The 15,037-nt window shown below is 44.5% G+C and overlaps 1 protein-coding gene across 1 annotated transcript in view; it reads right to left on the reverse strand.

The window, feature by feature from the left end:
- Positions 1 to 15,037, reverse strand: part of rptor (regulatory associated protein of MTOR, complex 1) — a 138,821-nt gene that overhangs the window by 110,213 nt on the left and 13,571 nt on the right. Inside the window, exons 3-4 of the mRNA XM_079219794.1 lie at positions 14,427 to 14,529; positions 7,128 to 7,210 (exon numbers count right to left, since the gene is read on the reverse strand). Of these exons, the coding sequence (XP_079075920.1) occupies positions 7,128 to 7,210; positions 14,427 to 14,529 (186 nt within the window). The remainder of the gene's footprint in view (positions 1 to 7,127; positions 7,211 to 14,426; positions 14,530 to 15,037) is intronic.

Genomic DNA, 15,037 nt, shown 5'->3' on the forward strand with positions numbered 1-15,037 from the left:
CAGTTTTGAGAGACAGTTGAACTCAAAGCATTGAAGAAGAGAGAATTTGAATGTCAAAGCCCTGTTAAAAATAAAGAACAGAAACATGCAGACCATACAGCCCTGGATGATCAGTGCATAGAGGGTAAAGCAGGTTGACCGGGGTGAAGTGACTCAGACTTGCAAAGACACAGAAATGTCTGCAGGGACGGGCAATTTTTGTCATCCAGGACACCCTGCTCCACAGTTTATAGTCAGAAAGTCAGATTCTGATTGGATCCGCCTCCAATTTGCACTTTTGTCCTTCAATACAACAATGCACACACGCCCACACTCTGGATTGGCATGCACTTGCAGTCTGGAAGCCACACATTTTTACACATGACTAGAATCAAATAAATTATAAATTAATTGTAGGTGGTGAATCTTTAAGCTCTATCCGCTGAGTCACATCCTGGCCTCCTGTGTTGTCCCCTCCTGCTCTGCATCCTCTCCACAAGGTCCATGCCAACACGTGTACAGATATAATAAGGTCCTCAACATACGCGCACAGCGTAAATATATATTAATAATAAAATTAGACAAACAATGGCCATTAGTCCAGACCCAGAGAGGCGAGTCACTGAACACAGCAGCATGGCAAAGACTGATTAATTACACTCACACACAAATAGCAAGGAACTGGAACGAGCTCACCTTAATAGAATAGAGTCGTTATTAATGTTATCATTGACGTTATCATTGACGTTACCATTGCTGTCATTCAGTTACCATGTTATACATTATTATTGTTATCTTCATCACTGTGTTTGTTTTTCCAAAAGCCTGTGAAATCCCTTCAACCCAGCAGCTCCAGAGACCATTGGCAACCAGCTTGCTGGTCGGCTCATTTTTTGTTAAACATGAAGCATGTTGGAAATAGAAAACTAGTTAACTAACCAACTGTCCACTACAAAAAATGTGCGAGAAAGAATCTGGCGATGGCAATGTGCTTACCTACAATATGACAAGACTGTGTCAGTGAAGCATTAAGTCGATACACTTTACTCATATACTCCGGCTCTCTACGCTTTGTAACATTACTAAAAGCAAACAAAGCCTACAACGCCATGTGCAATACATATGTGCCATATTGTGCATTAACCATGATAATTTGCATTTCACACAAAGTTATTGATGAGGAAAAAAACAAACCTGCAGCCTATTTTGGGTCCCAGCCCCCTAGCTTTGTAGAGTACGGTTTTAGTTAGCACCTAAGAAAGATCACCAACACCAATGATAAGAACTGGGAATAAAAATCCCAAATCAAATCTTCTCCGAATGTGTTTAACAACAATTTATAACACTGTTGACCAAGCAAAACAAAAACTGCAATGTTTTGACAACGCTCGGCTGTGAAGCTAGCACCTAAGGGATCTCTTACTGTCCAGAATCAAGCTTCACCAAACTCTCATTGATCGTTTTAAATATAATATTGGTAGTCTATGGCCTGTTTAGTGGTGGTGGTGGTGGTGGTAGTAGTAGTGCGGAACAATAGGTCACGACATGCACACGTATGAATCTGAACTTTCCAGGATTCCCAGAATAGTGTGCTTCTGTTCCTGGGATAGTAAATGTCTCATTATCAGGGGGGAAATTAATCCCTATGTACGTGGACGTTCACGTAAAAACCTTGTGGATCATATACCTTTACTGCAGTTGAGAAGAACAATAACCATTCTGCGTCACCTCAACATCACCACAAATTTGAGTTCATCTCAACACGAGATGGCTTGAGGCGTCCAAACTATAATTTAGTGGGATATTTACGAGGTAATCAGCAGCAGTGAGAGAACTGATCAATAACCTCCCTCTCATATGGCACACACAAGCATATGGCCCATTAACCTGTAGCGCCCCTCAAAGGCACATTGTTTATCGATGTATTGGTGGGCTGTCCATAAGCCTTCCACTGGGCTAATGGTTTCCTCTGTGGCTCCCATTGGACTCGGGGCACGAGGAGCAGTTGGGGGAGACCATTTCCGGATTGCGTTATTCACTCCCGCACACACTGGTCATCAATTAAACTCAAACAGGATTCAAGTGATTTGGCAGCTTTGAGGGGTCTCCCAAGTGAATAATGTAGTGGATAGTGTGGTGTTGGTTATTGAGCTTGAAGTGTGATGCTCTATAACAACCAAAAGATCCACTTATTTTTTTACTGAATCAGCCGGGATATTTTTTTTATTTTTTAAAATTAATAACAGAAATAACAATGTGTGAAAATGATCCACATCAATTTGCCAATCTTCCTTGTATTCTGACCTAAATTGAAGACACTGTGTGCTATCACTCCTACTCTGAGTTGTTGTGCTCGGTCAGCACACATTGGCACACTAGATGTGACCAAACCACATTTTTCTATTGCATGTCAAAGAATAGCTGCACAACACCACACATCGTTATCCTCACATGATGTGTTCCACGTGATGGACAGACTTCAACCAATAATCATTATCTCTGTCAAATACAGGCATGGAAAATTCTTCTTTTCTTGTGAAACTATTACATTTCATGAAAAGATAAACACAAAACACCAAACATACTTTTTAGAAAGAAACAATTCTCTTTGCTTCAGTATCCATTACAAATTGAACTATTACAATCTGACAATTATTACAAGCGGCTACCACACAGTGTCAACTTGTCAACATGCTGCCATTACGGATAGTCAAGTCAATTTATTCATAAAGCCCATTACGACATATTACAAATTTTCCTCATGGGGCTTTACAATCCGTACCCTCTGTCGTTAATAACACCATCAACATATTATTTGAGAGTCTGATGTGTGTGGCATTTGCAACAGTTTGGCACATCAGTTGACACATCAGCTGGCCCACAGACTTATGTTCATCACGTCATTATTGAGGAACAGCGAGAATTGTTGTCATGGCCTCTCAGTATCCTGGTGCATGACAAATGTGTTACGATAGATTATGCAAGCCGAAAGCGTGCATCTCATTGTTACCGACTACACAGAAATTCTGCACTCGTGCTCTTCCGCCGCTGTGAATTGTGGCGTTTCCAGGGGGATAAGAGAGGACCTCAAAGCTAATCAGTAGCAACGTGTTTGAGCTGCAGCTCACCGATACATAATGCAGAGCCAGTTAGTGAAGTGGACAGCAGGGGTGCACTCGCAGAAAGGAGAGTTAGATACAGAGAGATGGACACCAGAGAAATACAGAGAAAGACAGAACAAAGGAGAAATGACTGTTATACTGGCCAGAGACATGGTGGAAACCTGTCTGACATCTGAAATATGTTCAGCAACTACTGCGTGACTTGGAAATGACCGTTTGACAAGACAAGCACACCGTTTTTCATCTCAGTGACTACCAAACATCTAGCAGGTCAAGAGGTTAGAATTTTAAACTAACACATTTCAAAGATAAAACCAAAAGCAGAAGAAGGCACACACAAAAAGGGTGACATGCCGAGAGAAAATTAGAGAGAACAAGCAAAGCTTGAAAGAGAATTGGAGAGCAGGGGAGGCATGTTGAGCGGGAAAGCTCAAAGAGAAGCATCTCAATCGCTTCTTGTCTTTGTTGATGCGTCTGTGTGAAACGAAAGCAGTCCAAGGTTGACTCCAGTCTGGGTTATAATGTAACACCATACAGCCACTCTCGATAAGAGCAGAGGCAGCAGAGAAAAGTCTGTCGTTTACAATAACAAGTGAATCAGGGATTTATACACACTGAAATGGGTATGTACCAATACCAGCATCAGATATCGAGTATCGATGCGTTACTGTGCTCCGTTACTACTCTTACTCGTAAAACGGCACATTATATAATGAAAAAATCATGAGGACTGTCTGCCCTTCTGCTTTGACACAAGAGATCAAAGAAGTTATGATCCGTCTTCAAATTTAGGTTCACCTACTCAGAAAAAGTAGTTCCCCTTCATTGATTATGTGTGGAATCTATCCTTTCCAGCATCTTGATTGCTAATGTCATTCATAAGTAGACATTAGGAACTTTGTTATTTTGAGTGCTAATAACTTGTATATATTTCTTGTATTAGATGTATTAGATTATAATATTGTTTTATATGATTATGATGTACCTTGTGTTTGCCCCGTTTCTTAAAACTTTGCAGAAATATCACACACAGTCTATTGTAGATATAAAAGGGTCCACTGGATTATGACTTGTTCTGTCATATTTATCAAATATATAAATGGCCTTTGTTATTCCCAATGTGGGGAGTCTGCAATTGCCTAACTTATTTTTGTATTTTTCTTTTCTTTGTCATAGTTGTTTGTAGTCTTCATACTGTTTTGTTGAGTTAGGATGAATCAATAAATAAAGTGTAAAAATATATTTGTTTCTGTGCAGCCAAGCAAACTGTTGGAATATCATGCAGTAAGGGCGTCCTCCGCCACGAATAAAAACAACTGTATAGAGAAGCAATTACAGTATCCAAACACACTGTATGGCTGTTGCTCAAAAATAAATATTTAAGTATCAAAAATAGGGTTTGTTGAAATTAAAATCTTAAGCACTTCAAACAGAACATGTATTCATCCACTGACTGCAATCAACACTATGAGCGGCTAACCATATAACATTACAATGTCATGCTGGGATTTGCACCAATAACAATCTCCTAAAAAGGAACTTTTGGTGTTGTAGATGAGCTGTATTCGGTTTACTGAGCTAATTCATGTTGGGTCTCATTACAGAAGCTGCTGGACAGTATGTTGGACAATCTGCTGTGAGAGCTCTCAGCTTCAAGCCAACAACAGGTAGATATAGTGATGGCGTGTTGGTAAAGAAAATGTATGCACAATAGCCGAGACTGTGTTTGCCTTTCACTGCGTTTTCTGGCCTTGGGAGTTAATGTAAGAGTATAGAAATGGATTCGTGACCGCAGGTTGGCGCAGCTTAACCTCTGGGCAGCTCAACTGCATCGCAACACAAGGAAAATGTGACAAAATAGATTTAACATTGGTCTTAGGCCAAATGTCTAGCAACTCAACCCATCCAAAACTAACTTGTAACACCATGTCTCATTGCAGTGGCAAAGAAGGTAAATAGCTGCTGTGTAATTGATTGCTTTGTCATCAGTTTATGTAAGGTGTGTTGGCGAGCGCAGCTCTGTGGTGAGATGCTGCAGAGCTGTGAATCCTCGGGCTGAAAAAAGGAACATCTTCCTCACCCTCCCACTCCTCCTCCTGCACTCCTATCACCGTTTACTGCTGACCTCCAGGGTCAACCGAGCCTACATTCCTTTGGCTGCTCTCTCCAGGGACATCTATTCTTCTACCTCCTCTTACCTTGTGTTTTCCTTCTGTACTATCTTACCAAATACTTACTTACTTTCACATCATCATTATAGAAGTTTTTAAATGGCTGTGCAGGGTTCTACAGTTCCAAGCAGCATGACATCCACTTTGACGCTGCAGCAACTCAGCAGCTACGATGGCGCTACAGTTGTCCTCACCAACTTGTATCTTTTTCACCTTCTGCCTTTCAGCTCTGCCTCGACACCTTGCAATAAAAGTATCCTCCATCCTCCTCAACCTGTCCGCCATACAGCTGAGATCTGACTTTCTATTTTTTATAGATCGAATACCAATACCATATTTTGTTACAAAGTCACAACAGAAGAAAAGGCATGATGAAATCCAATCCTTGCAGATTTAAAACATATTCGCAGTTGGTTTGAAATGCAATTCAAATCCAATGTTTGCAAATGCAACAGCTGCTTGGATCAGAATTCAAGTGTTTGCTTAAATACTAAATGCTAATGTATCACGGGGGTATTCCTGCAGTTTGAAACAATCCCTGTCAGATGTGACTGACAAACACTCATTCAGCTAGAAACATCTGGAATTTGAGGAGCCATTGGGACAAAGGTAGTGGTTAAACTTTTCAATGTGACTTTTGTGATCGGTTGAGCCACATTTTTCTCCTCTCCTCCCATTTGCTCGTGCTCGGGAGAGGAATAAATTGTTTGGAATCTACCCGCATGCTGTCCACACCTCACAGAGTTATGAACTATATGTGAGCCAGGCCAGCTTGGCATGTGGTCTTTTCCATTGGGTTTTTGATTTTTGCAAAAAAGATTAGCAATGTGGCAAACAAATGTTTATTAAAATGCGCAAGTTTGCTCAGCATTATAATCTTCACAAATTAATTCTATTTGTATGATATTTGAAGCATAAATACAATCGTCAGAAGTAAACAACTTTAGGTTATAAACGATCTACACCAATGTCACCACACAAAGCTAAAGAAAAAGTATTTTAACACATATTTTCAAGAGAGAGAGGGAGTCTGCCCTTGCCATCTACTCCAACACTGAGGCTCCAATTCTGGGAGGCTCGAGAACAACAGACCAAGGAGCCTCTGGGAAAACACTGAGCTCGTATACAGCCAGGAGCAGAGGAGAACTGCAACTGTTGGAAATAATATGAATGCATGTATACAAGTAAACCTATAGCAGCTAAAGAACAAATGATGCATCTGTGTTTTGTTGGAAATGCATAAAGGAAGTCCATTATAGCTGACACAATTGAATATCTATAATAAACCCATTCACTCTATTGCATATTAAAATGCTTAAATGTAAACACAGGGAATAATGTAGGAGCCACAGAGTTACCACAACAGCTGCAGTCACTGACTTTTCTTTCTCACATACATCACAATGTTTTGTCTGTCAAGTTCTCACAGCATTACATAGGAATGATCTGCAATGGATTGTGTTTGTAGCACTTGAACACAAAGACTAGAAACAGATACTTTTGAAGTAATGTCCAAAAAACACAGTTAGAATCAATAGAAGCCACTGTGTGTTCACAGGGTTGTCAAATTTGGATACTCCGGATAGTCTGCCAACATCTAGAAAAGAATTTCTGAAACATTGTTGAAAAGCCATGAGAATGACTTAATGGAAGCCAAAAAGCCATAAGTAAGAGTATGATATGACCACTGTCATGTCATATAATGCATATAATTAATGGGAGGGTTTTATTGGAAGCCTTATTTGATTATACTCGGTATGCATCATACAGTGGTGTGAATGAGTTAGTGGGTCTTTGTCACATTATAAACACATGCTAAAAAAGGAGGGAGGCTGGTTCATGAGAACCCACTCACCCTGGGTTGCCAGTTTTCATATTGCTTCTGCAGATTGGCCCCAATGGTCTCCAGGGCTTTCTGTGGACTCATCGACAGAGGATCTGGCAAGAAAACACAGAGTGTGAACAAACTGCGATCACACACGACAGTCATGGCAGAGCAAAACCACTCTCGTTGAATCTGGAGCTGACGTAATTGTATTATTCACCACACAGATTTCCATTGCTGTCAATTGTTTCAGGAAAATTAAGTAATCCAAATAAGCAGGTTATCAGTATTCAACACTGGAGGAAAAGACACTTCCATGCCATGATTATAAAAGGGATGTTATAGTATATAATTTCGGCATCAAAAAATGTCTTCTTGATTAAATCAAAAGCAGAGTTTGGGGAAAAAAACGCAATAGCTTTTGAGGTTAACATATTGATGAGTAAATCAATATGGCATGAAGAATAGCAAAATATAGTCACCCCAGATCAAATTGTGGTAAGTAGGCACAGAAGAATGAATTGGCAGATACCGAAATGCTGTATGCGGATAATTATACCACTGCCCTTATGATGATGTATCACAACGATGAGGTGTTTGGTAAAAAAAATAACGTACGGTTTACTACTTGGTTTGAAGTCACTGCACTTCCTGACAGCACAGTTGAATTTCAGCTAGCATGTACATTTTTTCAGCCTCTGTATTGAAACAGTTCAGCTGGTTTTGGTAGCGAGGGCAACAGGTTAGGAGACTGACAATCGTGAGAATGACATCTCTCTGCTCCCAAGGTGTGCGCAAAGCTACACCCTCAGCAGTAAAAACTTTCGTAGGGGAAATTGAAGTTTATTGTTAAACTGTAAAATATCGTGCCTGTATTACATATATGTTAGTGTTTGATAACCACATTTGAAGGATCATTGCAAATGTGTGTGTATTTATTGTAGAAGAGTGAAAGCTGATCACAGAATCAATAATACATATCAATGTTTGTGTTTGTGTGTGTGTGTGTGTGTGTGTGCGTGTGTGTGTGTGTGTGTGTATATATATATATACACACACACACACACACACACACACACACACACCTAAAGGATTATTAGGAACACCTGTTCAATTTCTCATTAATGCAATTATCTAATCAACCAATCACATGGCAGTTGCTTCAAAGCATTTAGGGGTGTGGTCCTGGTCAAGACAATCTCCTGAACTCCAAACTGAATGTCAGAATGGGAAAGAAAGGTGATTTAAGCAATTTTGAGCGTGGCATGGTTGTTGGTGCCAGACGGGCCGGTCTGAGTATTTCACAATCTGCTCAGTTACTGGGATTTTCACGCACAACCATTTCTAGGGTTTACAAAGAATGGTGTGAAAAGGGAAAAACATCCAGTATGCGGCAGTCCTGTGGGCGGAAATGCCTTGTTGATGCTAGAGGTCAGAGGAGAATGGGCCGACTGATTCAAGCTGATAGAAGAGCAACTTTGACTGAAATAACCACTCGTTACAACCGAGGTATGCAGCAAAGCATTTGTGAAGCCACAACACGCACAACCTTGAGGCGGATTGGCTACAACAGCAGAAGACCCCACCGGGTACCACTCATCTCCACTACAAATAGGAAAAAGAGGCTACAATTTGCAAGAGCTCACCAAAATTGGACAGTTGAAGACTGGAAAAATGTTGCCTGGTCTGATGAGTCTCGATTTCTGTTGAGACATTCAGATGGTAGAGTCAGAATTTGGCGTAAACAGAATGAGAACATGGACCCACCATGCCTTGTTACTACTGTGTGGCTGGTGGTGGTGGTGGTGTAATGGTGTGGGGGATGTTTTCTTGGCACACTTTAGGCCCCTTAGTGCCAATTGGGCATGGTTTAAATGCCACGGCCTACCTGAGCATTGTTTCTGACCATGCCCATCCCTTTATGGCCACCATGTACCCATCCTCTGATGGCTACTTCCAGCAGGATAATGCACCATGTCACAAAGCTCGAATCATTTCTAATTGGTTTCTTGAACATGACAATGAGTTCACTGTACTAAAAAATGGCCCCCACAGTCACCAGATCTCAACCCAATAGAGCATCTTTGGGATGTGGTGGAACGGGAGCTTCGTGCCCTGAATGTGCATCCCACAAATCTCCATCAACTGCAAGATGCTATCCTATCAATATGGGCCAACATTTCTAAAGAATGCTTTCAGCACCTTGTTGAATCAATGCCACATAGAATTAAGGCAGTTCTGAAGGCGAAAGGGGGGGTCAAACACAGTATTAGTATGGTGTTCCTAATAATCCTTTAGGTGAGTGTATAATATTAATATCAATAATGTCTATAGAATACATACACATTATTGCTATTAATTATTATTGATTGTGTGATCAGCTTTCACCATTCTACAATTTCCTGTTTATTATAAAGTTGCCAGTATATAAAGGACATTTTCACACACTCCACTGAAAGGTAGAAAGTAGTATGTGTTTCTATAAACATATTGCTGTTGCTTTATGTATTATAACTTAAACAACATGGTGTATTTAAGAACATCACCTCTTCCTTTTCCACTTAAATATCTCAAACACCATCTCAAAAACCAAGTGGCAGGTCTGCACAATTTCAGCGTCCTAAGCAGCCACTGAGAAAGTTTCAGAAACTTTGAACTGTGTTCCCTCTTTAATGTGCTCTCCACACTCCAAAAAGTCAAGCAGTCTCAGGGGAACTAAACAATGGTTTTGAGGTTCCCATTCAACGGAGATGCTACTTTTTTTGTTCTGTGTGATGTTGTGTGGTTCTGGTAGAGGAGGAAGGAAGGGGCAGACTGTTTCATCCTTAGTTGACAGAGGCTTTATGAATTGAGTTCCCATGAGAATGACAGAATGTCCCTAAATGTTACAAAGTAAAAGCTAAACTTTTACTATCAACTACCCAACAACCTATAGGCAATAGGATGTATCCTCCCTCTCTACCTGTTTCCTTTCTTTCTGTTTCTGTGTACCAAAAGATTACAATTATGCAGCAGGCTGTGCAACACCGGCCAATGCACATCTTTTTTTTCTTTTTTCTTTCAAGCCTTATATTGTTATTTTCAAGATGAGGTGGACGACTCTAATAGGTGAAGGCTTGGTTTTCAGTACAAATAGTCCTCACATGTCCGCGATAACAGAACGATATCCAATAATGTTATAAATAGGGCGCTATATATATATATATATATATATATATATATATATATATATATATATATATTCTCTTTCCTTCACTGCCTTGTTGTAGCGTTTCAAAAAAGGTAAAAAGACATGCTAGCACAGGTCTGCTGAATCGCCACCTTAACGTGGTGGAGGAGTTTGAGTGGCTCAGTGATCCTGGGAGCTATGTTGTCCGGGGCGTCAGCCCCTGGTAGGGTCTCCCAAGGCAAACAGGTCTCGGGGGAGAGCCCAGACTAAGAGCGGTTCAAAAAACCCTGATGATTTACGGCCCACGGAATGACGCTACCTCGCCCGGACAAGGGAAACCGGGGCACCCTCCCGGAGCCAGACCCGGGAGGGGAGCTCGACGGCGAGGGTCTGGTGGCCGGGCTTTCACCAATGGGGCCCGGTCGGGCTCAGCCCGAAAAAAGATCATGGACCAGCAACCCTGTGGACTCACCACCCACGGGGGGAAGCATCGGGGTCGGGTGCTATGCAGACCGGGTGGTGGGCCAGGCAGGAGACCTGGGCGAGCCGATCGCCTGCAGCATAGACAAGCTCTAGGGACGTGGAATGTCACCTCGCTAGCGGGGAAAGAGCCGGAGCTGGTGCAGGAGGTGGAGCGGTACCAGCTAGATATAGTTGGGCTCACCTCCACGCACAGCATGGGCTCTGGAACCAAGCTCCTGGAGAAGGGTTGGACTTTGTCCTTTTCTGGAGTTGCCCTGGGTGAGAGGCGCCGGGCGGGAGTGGGGATACTCACGAGCCCCAGGCTGAGCGCCGCTATGTTGGAGTTTTCCCCGGAGAACGAGAGGGTCGCCTCCCTGCGCCTACGGGTTGCGGGGAGTAAGGCTCTGACTGTTGTTTGTGCTCATGCACCGAACAGCATTTCGGAGTATCCGGCTTTCTTGGAGTCGGTGGGAGGGGTCCTGGAAAGGGCGCCGCCTGCCGACTCCATAGTTCTCCTGGGAGACTCCAACGCTCACGTGGGCAATGACAGAGAAACCTGGCGGGGCGTGATTGGGAGGAACGGCCTGCCCGATCTGAACCCGAACAGTGTTTTGTTGTTGGACTTCTGTGCTAGCCACAGTTTGTCCATAACAAACACTATGTTCGAGCATAAGGTGGCTCATAAGTGTACCTGGTACCAGAACACCTTAGGCCTTAGATCAATGATCGACTTTGTAGTTGTATCATCTGATCTGCGGCCGTATGTCTTGGACACTCGGGTGAAGAGAGGAGCAGAGCTGTCAACTGATCACCACCTGGTGGTGAGTTGGATCAGATGGCGGGGGAGTCGGCTAGAGAGACCTGGCAAGCCCAAACTTGTAGTGAGGGTGAACTGGGAACGTCTGGCGGAGGATCCTGTCCGGGAGGTCTTCAACTCCCACCTCCGGAAGAGCTTCTCACACATCCTGAGGGAGGCTGGGGACATGTAATCCGAGTGGACCATGTTCAAAGCCTCTATTGTGGACGCGGCCGCTAGGAGCTGTGGCCAGAAGGTTATCCGTGCCTGTCGTGGCGGCAACCCGAGAACCCGGTGGTGGATACCGGGGGTGAGGGAAGCCGTCAAGCTGAAGAAGGAGGCCTTTTGGGCCTGGTTGGCCCAGGGGTCTCCTGAAGCAGCTGACAGGTACCGGCAGGCCAGAAGGGCTGCAGCTGTGGTTGTCGCGGATGCTAAAACCCGGGCATGGGAGGAGTTCGGGGAAGCCATGGAGAAGGACTTTTGGTTGGCCTCAAGGAGGTTCTGGCAAACCATCCGGCGGCTCAGGAAGGGAAAGCAGGGCCTACCCCAGGCTGTTCTCAGCGGGAGGGGGGAGGGGGTTGGGGGGGACTGCTGACCCAGACTGTGGATATTGTCGGGCGGTGGAAAGAGCACTTTGAGGAACTCCTAAACCCGGCCAACATGTCCCCTGGAGAGGGGGCAGTGCCTGAAGTCCTTGGGGTGGATGCACCTATATCCCTGGCAGAGGTCACTAAGGTAGTCAAAAAGCTCCTTGATGGCAAGGCACCGGGGGTGGATGAGATCCGCCCTGAGATGCTGAAAGCGCTGGACACTGTTGGGCTGTCTTGGCTGACACGCCTTTACAGTTTCGCATGGGGGTCGGGAACAGTGCCCATGGACTGGCAGACCGGGGAGGTGGTTCCCATCTTCAAGAAGGGGGACCGGAGAGTGTGCTCGAACTATCGTGGTATCACACTGCTCAGCCTCCCGGGAAAAGCTTATGCCAGGGTGCTGGAAGGGAGGCTCCGACCGATTGTCGAACCTCAGATTCAAGACGAACAGTGCGAATTCCGTCCCGGCCGTGGAACAGTGGATCAGCTCTTTACCCTCGCAAGACTACTGGAGGGGTCCTGGGAGTTCGCCCAACCAGTCTACATGTGCTTTGTAGACCTGGAGAAGGCTTTTGACCGGGTCCCTCGAGGGTTTTAGGGGGGGGTGCTGCAGGAGTATGGGGTGCCGGACCCGTTGGCACGGGCCATCCGGTCTCTGTACGCCTGCAGTAGGAGCTGTGTTCGTATCCTCGGTAATAAGTCAGACACGTTCCCGGTGGGTGTTGGCCTCCGCCAGGGCTGCCCTTTATCACCGGTCCTGTTCGTGACCTTCATGGACAGGATATCTAGGCGCAGCCAGGGGGCGGAGAGGATGCGGTTCGGGAGTCTCGGGATCGCCTCTCTGCTGTTCGCGGATGATGTGGTCCTGTTTGCCTCCTCGGACCGTGACCTCCAGCACTCACTGGGGCGTTTTGCAGCCGAGTGTGAAGCGGCAGGGATGAGTTAGCACCTCCAAATCTGAGGCCATGGTGCTCTGCCGGAAACCGGTGGATTGCTCCCTCCAGGTGGGGACAAACTGCCTACCCCAAGCGAAGTAGTTCAAGTATCTTGGGGTCTTGTTCACGAGTGAGGGTAAGGTGGCGCGTAAGATCGACAGGCGGATCGGTGCGGCTGCAGCTGTAAAACAGGCGCTGTACCGGTCCGTCTTGGTGAAGAGGGAGCTGAGCCGGAAGGCGAAGCTCTCCATTTACTGGTCGTTCTACATTCCAACCCTCACCTATGGTCACAAACTATGGGTCGTGACCGAAAGAACGAGATCTCGGATACAAGCGGCCGAAATGAGCTTCCTCCGCAGGGTAGCCGGGCTCAGCCTTAGAGAATAGGGTAAGGAGCTCGGACATCAGGGGGGAGCTTGGAGTCGAGTCGCTGCTCCTTCGTGTCGAAAGGAGTCAGCTGAGGTGGTTCGGGCATCTAGTCAGGATGCCTCCTGGACGCCTCCCATTAGAGGTTTTCCAGGCACGTCCAACTGGTAGGAGGCCCCGGGGAAGACCAAGGACACGCTGGAGGGATTATATCTCCCGGCTGGCCTTGGAACGCCTCGGGATCCCCCAGAATGAGCTGGAAAGTGTTGCAGGTGAGAGAGAAGCCTGGGTCGGCCTGCTGAACCTGCTGCCACCGCGACCCGACCCCGGATAAACGGTTGAAAATGGATGGATGGAGGTCTGATTTTGTGTTATTGTGTTTATATTAATGTCATTTACGGTGCTGTTAAATTGTCTTTTATTTCAATACTTGCTTTGATTATAAGAAACTTGACATTTGTAGTTTGTTATGTATTATTACCTGATAAGAAACTAATATTAGGATGTTAAAGAGGTAATTATTCCCTTCCTGATATGTATGGTTTTATTCTGTGAAAACATCTCCTTGAAACAATTGTATTTATTACAAATTATGCAAGATTATTATAACCTACTTTAGCAACCGATGAATCTCAAACATCGGTACATTCAAAAGAAGGAGTGCTATTTTTGACCACAGTTGTATACAGTGAGTTTGTGCATTTGCATCCGCCTCACAATCGAACACTCATGCCTGACAAAAAGGCAGCAGTCCGCGCAGTTCATTATGCACACATCATATTTAAAGAAACAGTGTGTAGCATGTTTAGGTTACCTAAAAGGCCAACGTAGCTCTCTAACACACCCCCAAAGGGAGGGGTAAGCACAGGGTTTTTTACGATATGATACTTAATACACACACTGCTCCTTTATAAAAAATTAAAAAAAACACTTAAAATCCCAAATTACTTTGTGTTGCGGTTGAGTGCCGGTCCATTTTGCATTAATATTGGCATGTCTGTGTGGACTCACCTATCCAGCACTCCAGTCTGGCGCAGGGGGAGGTCTTGACCACATCAGGAGGGTCCACTCCTACGTTGAGACACAACACCAGTGCCACACTCACAGTCTTCATCTGGGGGAGCAGACACAGAACAAACATTATCCTCACATCACTCATCAATGCTTGAATCAAGATCACATATTCATTCGACAAACTGGAATCCGCACACATGCTTGTATTAGGTAAACTCCACCCTGCTGCAGCTGGCAACCAAAGCGCCAGTGGAGCGGAGAAGGTTAAGTGTCCTTCCCAAGAGACACTCAACATTAGTCACTGAAAAAGGAGTTATTCTCTTCTCTTCCACATTTCCCAATTTGGTTCAGAGAACCCATTGTGTGTAATACTCCATCAAGGTACCTAACCTGCAGTATCCAAAGTATGTCACTGCAAAGTTCAGGTTGTAAGCAGGAACCTGTGCAATTGGATGAATTTAACACACACACACACACACACACACACACACACACACACACACACACACACACACACACACACACACACACACACACACACACAGAGTGAAGATCAAACCAAAGGGCTGTCTTAAGATAATTAAATGGGAGAGTAAATCAAAACAGAC

The sequence above is a fragment of the Taurulus bubalis genome, assembly GCF_910589615.1.
Source record: "Taurulus bubalis genome assembly, chromosome: 6".
NCBI lineage: Eukaryota > Metazoa > Chordata > Actinopteri > Perciformes > Cottidae > Taurulus > Taurulus bubalis.